Source organism: Ostrea edulis, chromosome 2 (genome assembly GCF_947568905.1).
Source record: "Ostrea edulis chromosome 2, xbOstEdul1.1, whole genome shotgun sequence".
Classification (NCBI taxonomy): domain Eukaryota; kingdom Metazoa; phylum Mollusca; class Bivalvia; order Ostreida; family Ostreidae; genus Ostrea; species Ostrea edulis.
In genome coordinates, this window is record NC_079165.1 from 42,115,569 (window position 1) to 42,126,490 (window position 10,922).

Genomic DNA, 10,922 nt, shown 5'->3' on the forward strand with positions numbered 1-10,922 from the left:
AATGCTAAAAAGCAGGTATTTTCTCCAGTTTTTGCTTTACAATTCCCAAATAATGAAAACAAATCAAAGCAGGGTAGTGTTACTGTTCATAAATCTTCACAGGCCCACAGATTACAATTTTTGCTTCAAAATTGTTGAGTAAACCAAATTTTTTGACATCTGCTTATTTAAATGAGGTAAGCTTTGATCACATTGCAAATCAGAAGGAATCCAATTATTCCTTAATGCACTGGTTTGGTTTTTACCTTGCCTCTTTTATCCATGGAACATTTTTTCCCATTTCAAACAAATGTTGCTATTTTTCCCCAATTGGAAAGACCCAGACCCTTGAAATTAAGACCTTTAAAAAAAAAACCTGACTACTCCTTAAAGAATCAAGAGTGCTTGCCCCTGAATAGTAAATTACTTATTTTTTCACTATCATTATATATGTTTGACCTTGACCCTTTCAATATTGCCACACCAGGGGGGCATATTTGTTTCTAAAACATTTCTTTTTTATATTTGTACATGAATCTTATATTACCATGTCTTTCATATCCAACTGGACACGCCTGTATGTTGGTGAAATATGTTTTGATCAGTTTTTGTGTAACAACTGTATCTTGCCACTATTCTTGGACCAAACACAGTTTATACATCTCAAGAGGAAGAATGATATTTTGGCATTATGACATATTAAAGTTAACTATTTGCATAATACTAAAGGTGATTTTTAACTATTTTGCAAGTCCTCCTCAGAACTACTGTTTTAAAACTGGAAGGATGGAGATAAAACACAAGAAAATACAGGAAAAATTCATTTGTACCTGAACATGAAATTTCTTTATGTTTCTAAGCTCATTTATAAACAAGTTTTTAAATCTGCAATTATACATATTCTTAAACCCCTAAAATATGAATAGAATTTCCAACCATTTGTAAAAAGCAAGTACCGTACAGAAGTACTATATGTCTAAGTACCCTACTATTTGTATCTAAGTACCATACTATATGTATATAAGTACCATACTATGTGTATATAAGTACCATACTATGTGTATATAAGTACCATACTATGTGTATCAGTACCATACTATATGTATATAAGTACTACACAAAGTATGAGTAGTGTATAGTGACATGGAATAAATATTTATATGCCCCCCTTTGAAAAATAGGGGGCAAAAATAGGGGGCATATTGTTTTGCAGCTGTCGGTCGGTCTGTAGACCACATGTTGTCCGCTCAATATCTTGAGAACCATTCACTTGATGATAATGATATTTCATATGTGGGTTGGTTATGAGTGGAAGATGACCCCTATTGTTTTTCAGGTCAAAAGGTCAAGGGTCAATCTACTCTAGACATAGGAATATAATGTCCGCTCAATATCTCGAGAACCCTTTGCTTAAAAGACATCAAACTTGGCACACTGGTACATCCTAAGGAGTAGATGACCCCTATTGATTTTGAGGTCATATGGTCAAAGGTCAAGGGTCAAACTGGGCATAGGAATATACTGACCATTCAATGTCTAGAGAACCCTTTGCTTGACAGACATCAAACTTGGTACATCTTCAGAAGAAGATGACCCCTATTGATTTTTAGGTCACATGGTCAAAGGTCAGGGGTCAAACATCCCATAGAGGGTCACGTCAGAGGTTAAATTCGGTATCACTCTAGACTTATCGGCTTTATTCAATGATTTTGCCAGCGGTGATTTCATTGGTCAATCGAATTTGACCTCTGACGTGACCCTCTACGGGATGTTGTTAGATGTTTGTGTAGCGAGTATGCGAGCGGATCCAACATCTAATTTTAATTAGATTGTTTCTTGACAGACATCAAACTTGTTACACTGGTACGTCTTCAGGAGAAGTTGACCCCTATTGATTTTATGGTCAAAGGTCAAGGGTCAAACTGGACATTGGAATATACTGTCCGTTCAATATCTTGAAAACCCTTTGCTTGACAGACATCAAACTTTGTACACCAGTATGTCTTCAGAAGAAGATGACCCTTATTGATTTTGAGGTCACATGGTTAAAGGTCAAGAGTCAAACTGGACATAGGAATATACTGTCCATTCAATATCTTGAGAACCCTTTGCTTGACAGACATCAAACTTGGTACACTAGTACGTCTTCAGGAGAAGATGACCCCTATTGATTTTGAGGTCACATGGTCAAAGATCAAGGGTCAAACTGGACATAGGAATATAATGTCTGCTCAATATCTTGAGAACCCTTTTCTTGACAGACATCAAACTTAGTACACTGGTAGATCTGCAGGAGAAGATGACTCTTATTGATTTTGAGGTCACATGGTCAAAGGTCAAGGGTCAAACTAGACGTTGGAATATACTGTCTGCTCAGTATCTTGAGAACCCTCTTCTTGACAGACATCAGACTTGGTACACTGATACGTCTTCAGGAGAAGATGACCCCTAATGATTTTGAGGTCACATGAGCAAAGGTCAAGGGTCAAACTGGACATAGGAATATATTGTCCGTTCAATATCTTGAGAACCCTTTGCTTGACAGACATCAAACTTGGTACACTGGTACATCTTCAGGAGAAGATGATCCCTATTGATTTTGAGGTCACATGTTTAAAGGTCAAGGGTCAACCTGGACATAGGAATATACTGTCTGCTCAATATCTTCAGAACCCTTTTACTTGACAGACATCAAACTTTAAATAGTACACTGGTGTATATTCAGGAGAAGATGACTCCTATTGATTTTGAGGTCAAAGGTCAAGGGTCAAACTGGACATAGTAATATACTGTCCACTCAATATCTTGATAACCCTTTTACTTGACAGACATCAAACTTAGTACATTGGTGCATTTTCAGGAGAGGATGACCCGTATTGATTTTGAGGTCAAAAGTCAATAGTTGAACTGGACATAGTAATATATTGTCTCCTATATTTTAAGAATTATTTGCTTGATTGACACGTACCAAACTTGGTACACTGGTACAGCATAAGGAGTAAATGACCCCTATTGAATTTTAGGTCACATGGTCAATTCACTCTTGACATAGGAAGATATTATCTGCTCAATATTTTGAATTGATGATAATACTATCAATTAAATGAGGTGTGTGTATAACCCTTTTCAATTTGCACCATGGGGGGCATATTTGTTTTACAAACATCTCTTGTTCATACATGTTTTGCAGAGAAATTCAGAATTTTTACAGCACTTGATACATTTTATAAAATGTGTTGCAAAACTTGAATAAGTCATTATTTTTCAGGAGATATATATGATCATCTCATTTTTTATGGCTTTGTTTACAGCAGCTGATATTCTGTCTGACGAGCCAAAGTTTGAGCAGGAGCTGATCACAGCAAAGGAGGCCTCCCCAGAACTGATGACGGACCTCCCACTGATCGCAAAACGAGTGGAGGAGCTGAAAATCACATCAAAGAGGAGATGTCACAGCCGGAGTCGTAGTGATCTGACAGATTCCATTCTGATTACCGAGAAGTGGATGAAATACGAGGAACTGGTGCACCAAGAGTCCATGTATGATGAAGGAGTTGCTCCGCTGGCTGAGCTAGAGAGCATGTGCAACATCACGTGCCTGAACCTGGAGAATAATGGAAAGTCGGTGGACCGCGACGATTTGAAGTATTACGAGGAGCAGCAGAAGTATGATTATACTGAAAATGTCTGTTGTCTGCAGGATGGTCCCGTTGTCAAGATCCCAACAGAAAAATTCCCACTGTTACAGAGTGGAACTATGGGATGCAAACCAAAATCCGAGAGGAAATCTTCCGTCAGTAATTTTTTTACCAAAATTTCAAGGGCAGTGCTGAAACCTAAGAATACACCTGAATCAGAGCCACAAAAGGGAAAGAAAGAAAAGTTTGGGATGTTTGGAAGAAGGAAAACGCTAGCATCTGATGACAAAGAAAATATTCCTTACCAAGAAAATGTGACATCTATGGCTGAGAAAAGGTTTGCTTCTAGAGAGTACAAGAGATTTAAGAATGAGAAATCTCGACTCTTGAAAGCAGTAAAGTAAATGGCAGTATTTACTATGTAGTCCCAAAAGTGTTCAAACAATTTTACACCTACTTTTGGTTGTTTTTTGTTTTTTTTGTTATTTTTTTTCTATTCACATTTTTGTTATATTTTTCTTTACAGTATTTTAGATGTAAACTTTCAGGTTGTTTTTGGTACTTTTTTTTTTTTTTGTTTTTTTTTTTTTGCAGACACATGTAGTTATTTTGTCAGCTAATTTTTGTCTCGAGAAAATTCCATTTTTGGTAGCCTAGTCAATCTTTGGTAGATTTGGATTTCATTTGGTTGTGGTAAATTTATGTAGACTTAGATGCCAGATGGAGGTGCAATATACTGGCTTTTTTGCTTGGCTGTGATAAGGAGTGTGATAATAAATTTTTGTACATGTAAGTAATTTATCTACCTTTAAAACATTGATTGTATGCTTATTAATGGAAAAATAAATTGCAAGTGTGGGGCATCTGCAAATTTGCATTGTAAAATAATTTTGTTTGTGTGCTTTGTATTTTTCTTCTTGTCAAACCGCATGTGTGGACATTATACAATTTCTCACTGTAGTTCAATTACCAAATACAGATTATGTTGAATTTATGGATCCAAATTCATGTATCATGAGATATTGTTTTGAATAGTGAATTTGAATATTAATGAGTATTTTTATGTGCATATCTTCTTCCCTTCCTCCTCTTACCCTTCTCTTCCTCTTCTTCATTAACAAACCAAGTGCAAATTTATGCACACATATATATATATATATTTAGTAACATGTCGGAAAAAGATCTCATTCTAGTCATTTTTTTTTCAACACAATGTTATGAAACATATTTTGTTAGATGTCAGTGTACTATAAAGTATTTATTTCCTAAGTGTTGTTGGTATTCCTGATATAAGTTCATATATTGTATTTCAAGGAATTCCTGATATAAGTTCATATATTGTATTTCAAAGAATTCCTGATATAAATTCATATATTGTATTTCAAAGAATCTGCACTTTGATTATGCATCAATTTAAATATGACACTTGTACATGTATATCAATCTGTAGAATTATGCATTGATGGATTTAAAAGATCAGAATCAAGGTAAAGATGCGTAAAATGTATAACTGCAGAGCACATATTTAGTATTCAGTTTTCATTTATTTATTTTTTTCTTTGTAGAGTTGTAGATTTAGGCTCAGTTGCCTGATAGACAATTAAGTTTAACTGACAGATAACATCTACTTCAAGTTACAAACATGTAAGAGTTAATGGTAAGTTAATTGTCAGTTAAAGTTAACTAAACTGAGTCCAGATCCTCAATACTAAGATACTGTATCTTATCACTGCCACAGCTAGTCATGCACAGAACTCTATATTGTCAGTGTTGTGTTCACTACTCATCTCACAGCTTGTCATGCACAGAACTCTATATTGTCAGTGTTGTGTTCACTACTCATCTCACAGCTTGTCATGCACAGAACTCTATATTGTCAGTGTTGTGTTCACTACTCATCTCACAGCTTGTCATGCACAGAACTCTATATTGTCAGTGTTGTGTTCACTACTCATCTCACAGCTTGTCATGCACAGAACTCTATATTGTCAGTGTTGTGTTCACTACTCATCTCTATCAAGGTGAATTGTTTGTTACTTTATGAGATTCAAGAATATAAAACTACAAAGCATGGAAGCTTGTTCTGGCTGATGACGTCAACAATATACAAATTCTCGCGCAAATATTCTTGCAAGAATTCTGACAAAGATATTCACTGAAAAAGAATTCTTATTTTTGAACTGATCCTATTTTTACTCGTATTTGGCAAGTTAATTGGGTTATCCCCCTTTACAGTAATGTTTCTGTTACGTGTGTGTTGTAAATGATGAAAATCCACTGAGCTTCAATAAAAGAGCAATAAGTAATCATTGTTTGCGTTTTTCATGATTTGAAAAAGGCGAGCATGAAATCTCCGAGAAGGAAAAAGAAATTTCTGACTTATTTATAATCACAATCTGCCTCAGCACTGCATCCCAGACCGACATAGAACCCACGGCATGGAACACCACCCGAACACGGCACCGAATGTAATCATCAATGAGGCTAAATTGCTTGGAAATCGCATATAATCGAACAAAAATGAGAAAACACGTTAATGAAGGATAAATCTAAACCCTGGAATATATTGGTGGCCGGGCGCATCAATAGCATTTTCCCTGCCTAATTGAACCCTGATTACTTCTTGCATGTCGGGTTCGAATTTTCGCCTCTCCACGACCCCTGGAGTAATCTGTACATAGCGTGTACGCTGAGTGTAGATTACCTCCATTCGGAAAATAATTGGATGTGATTGACATTTTCTCACATGAAAGTTTAAAAGATGCTCTTGATATATTCAGACTAAGCCATCTTGAACATAGAAACTGACATATTTAAGTTTATAAACATAAACTGCTAATTAACGACACTACACTAATTAATGTATATCTGGTCAACTCTGCTTATGTGTCTGTTAAAATCTTTTTTAAAAAAATTCTTCACGCAATCAACAAGAGGAATTGCAGCTATCAATCTGTATCCGCAAAATACCCATGAATAATTAATTTTGATTTCTGGTAGTGAAATCAATATGTCATTTTAGCAAATGTTCTTTAGAATGCAAACAGCCTAGTGAGAGAGAAAAAATGATGAAATACGAAAATTGAATACTCGCATTGCGGACAATAACGTGTTTTTATACATTAAAAATTAGAATCGAATGCATACATACTAAGCAATACCAGGCGAAGGTACGAACGCTTGATGTTTATAAGCATGTATCCGGCATTTATCAGAATGATCTTTTTATTGCTTTCCGTAGCGACATAAAACAACTTATTCTTAAAAGGCAACATCTAAGAGCATATTTGAATGATTTATACAGAAATATTTACCTTTATTCCATAATCCTTATCAAGATATTTAAAACCTTTCTACTTTTCACAGCACGACAGCAAATTTAGTTTGTTCTGCACGCGGTTTCCATCCAATTTTGGAATAAAATAATGATCGAGTGTTTTGTAAACCGTATTTTTATGATTATGCAAACATGTTCGTTTATTTCTCCCAAGTAACGGCTTCCCTGAATGACCACTTACTAAAACGCTTACATTCACGATTACACATCACCTTAAAAAACGGAATAAAACAGGTGGGATGTTATCACAAATCATAGGGAACTACAATATGTAAAACTTTCTGCCTATTTTCTCCGAATGCCCGTACTGCATTTTAAGACGGTGAATACACAACCTGACTACAGAAATGTGTTAGTGTGTGTGTACTAGTGCTATTATTTAACAGGCTAATAGTAACACAATGTTTCGGCTCTCATGAACAACTGAGAACTCATGTTAACAGGCAATTAATTATAACAATGAAAATAAATAACAATCATTTAGAAGTACTACTGGTAATACTGACAGAGTTCACACTTCTGCACTGCACATATCTATAATTATATATGAAATACTGATTACAGACAAGATTTAAATTAACAACATGATAAATAAAATAACCCAACTGTTTCACACATCAGTTTCTGGGATAGCAGATAATGATAGTGTTATGTGCATACATATAAAATTGCAATTGTCATCAAATCGGTATAATTATATTTCAGTAAGAACAGTATGCAAGTATAAAACACATGTACATGTAGGATCAATTGTAGAAGTGTTAAAGAAGGCGTGAATTGTTTGCTTGATCACAGGGGGCACCAAGGGACAGTGCCTGTTAACAGTCTGGTAGTAAATCTATTGTACCAGACTGTTGGTCTTGTACTCCCAGTAACCAAGACAGCTTACAAGTGTAAAGCAAAGGAAATGTGTACAAAACAAAGACATGTACTTGTATCACATTCCACTGTTCAAAATCATCTTACTGAATACAGCATGCAAGTATATTACATATGTACACGCAGGATCCAGTTCTGAACGTTTTATGTCTAAAGCAGGAAGGTTAGAATACTTATATAAAAGAGAATAATAGCATTATATGAGAGAATAAAAACACAATATGTTGACCTGATTACAGGGAGCACCAAGGGACAGTGCCTGTTAACAGTCTGGTAATAAATTTATTGTACCAGATTGTTGATCTTGTACTCCCAGTAACCAAGACAGCTTACAAGTGTAAAGTGAAGGAAATGTGTAGAATGCAACATGTACTTGCAGTATCACATTACACTGTTCAAAATCATCTTACTGAATACAGCATGCAAGTATATTACATATGTAAAGATATGAGGAAAGCGATATAACGCCCCCCCCCCCCCCCCCCCCTGATTACAGGGAGCACCAAGGGACAGTGCCTGTTAACAGTCTGGTAATAAATTTATTGTACCAGATTGTTGATCTTGTACTCCCAGTAACCAAGACAGCTTACAAGTGTAAAGTGAAGGAAATGTGTAGAATGCAACATGTACTTGCAGTATCACATTACACTGTTCAAAATCATCTTACTGAATACAGCATGCAAGTATATTACATATGTAAAGATATGAGGAAAGCGATATAACGCCCCCCCCCCCCCCCCCCCCCCCCCCCCCCCCCCCCCCGAAATGTATGAAACTGAAACAGAGAATCTAGGGAGGTCAACTGAAATAGGTAGTTCGATTTATTAAACACGTGACACTGTTTATGATGCTAAATCCACAGGCAAATATATCGCTTGGGTTCGAATTTACTATTAAAGAGTATTTAATATAAATGTACCACGTGAAAAGGGGTTTTGTAAAACATGTATCACTGAAATTGAGGATGAATACCATTTTTTGTTAGTATGTTCTGTATATTGTCAGGTTAGAACTAAATTGGTGAAAAAGTATTACTGGAGTAACACCCCACCCCGTTCAGATTTATACAACTATTAAGTGTGAACAATGTTAAAGAACTTTGTAACTTAGGAATTGTACATGTAAAGCTCTTGAACTAAGAACAGTCTATAATATGTCATTTGTACCGTCATTCTAGATCTCCTTTTTTACTATATTTACATCTGATAGATGTCTTTGTAAGAATTGGCCGTTTATTTTTAGCTTTGTAATTATTATCCATGTTCAATTTTGTTATAATGCTATAAGATGTATGTCTTTCGCCATAAAGAATTGTTGATATAGTAACTTCGAACCCACGTGATATAATTGCCTGTCGTTAAAACAGGATCTAAATTTTATTTCCGGGTTTAAAGAATTGTTACATAGTGAGACTAACTCACTAGACAAAATATTTACGTATTCTGTCTCCATCACAAAACCAAATCTATGGCAACCAGAATGTATATCTCTTGATGGACATGGGCAAAATAGATCTCGTATAATTAGTCTGGTTGACATGATAATTCCATTGACGTTATAGCACTTAAAGGACAGCATCACAACGCTGAATCTCTAATATATTCACATCAACATCCATCGTCGCAAACCACGCCTATTGTCTTCATTCACACTACGTCATCATCACAGACCACGCCTATTGTCTCCGTTTTAGTACTACTAAATCTGAACTATACACATGTAACATAGCCCTGAAGGGATTTTATAAATTGGGAAAAAAAATACTCATGTTGGGCACCAGGAATTAAAACAAGTATTCACCTCTTTGACAACACAATAAAACCAGTTATATTATATACTTCTGAAATATTGGGTGGATACATAGGTTCTTGGAATAAATCATCACCCTTCACTCCAGACAAACTTTTAAAATCATTTCACTGTGAGAAGCTTCATCAAAAATATTCTCAATGTATTCTTGATGTGAATAAAATGTACAAATTTTGCTGTACTACCAGAATTAGGGAGATTTCTCTCAACATGAAATTTTGGAATCAATCATTTGTTATTGATATATACTTGAATTTAAACTACTTAAGGATGCTTATTTGTGTAGTAAATCTTTGGATTTCAATAACAAACTTCCGTGGTACTCACTAGTAGAAAAAGTCTTAGAATATGTAAAAATTGGATGTCAATTCAGAAAACTGTAACGAAACTATTCTGTAACAAACACTGAACACTGAAACCTGGTATAATAATCGAAATAAATTGATTGTTGGGAAACTACATGCATATATTCTAAACTTAGGAGCACTTTGGTTTTGAAAATTATCTTATCGAAATTAAAACAAATTGATATAAGATCTATTTGTAAATTACAGATATCTGCTCATGAATTAATTATGATAGTTGGTACATGTATATTCTGGTATTACTAGGAATGAACGAATCTGTAAGAAATGCAACTGCGGTTCATTAGGAAATGAGATTCAAATGAGGTTAAGGTAGATTTTTGAAGATGTTGCAAGCTACTGACAAACAAGTTGATGGTGCAGGGGTTTCAACAATCTCGTTTAAAGTCGGCATTTCGCAAATTCAATGGTCGTTATAACGATCTAGTTTGCCAATGCAACTTATCATTGGGTAAAATGCGGTCTGACGTGTTACATACCGATTGTTGGTACGTTCTTGGCACACTGATTTTGACTACAGATAACTCCGTTTGCCTGATCAAGATATAGGGCTCATGGCGGGTGTGATCGGTCGACAGAAAATGCTTACTCCTCCTAGGCATCTGGTATATCCAGGGGTCTATGTTTGCCCTACTCTCTATTTTGTATTGCTTGTGGGAGTTATGAGATTGATCACTGTTTGCTATCTTCACCTTTCATACTTAAATTGTGTTTAAAAGTGTGATCTGTATGATTTTTGTCTTTTATTTGTAAACCAAACGCTACACGTTTTACTTATGGGTGCAGCCATTAAAATATCGATTCTGTTATCGTAACTGTGATTGGTCAATAAATGATTGTGTCATTGCATAAATATTCATGTCAATCGTGGGTTTCGCTGATCATGCAGCCACGGTTTGAAGCAGGGTAGATATC

General features: G+C 35.3%; 1 protein-coding gene across 2 annotated transcripts in view; it reads left to right on the forward strand.

The window, feature by feature from the left end:
* The window catches only part of LOC125681231 (inverted formin-2-like), a 26,011-nt gene extending 20,084 nt beyond the window's left edge, over positions 1 to 5,927 (forward strand). For both annotated transcript variants that reach the window (XM_056154046.1, XM_056154045.1), the window contains exon 18: positions 3,291 to 5,927. In XM_056154046.1, coding sequence (XP_056010021.1) covers positions 3,291 to 4,021 — 731 coding nt within the window. In that variant the 3' untranslated portion in view covers positions 4,022 to 5,927. The remainder of the gene's footprint in view (positions 1 to 3,290) is intronic.
* Positions 5,928 to 10,922: the final 4,995 nt, after the last annotated feature.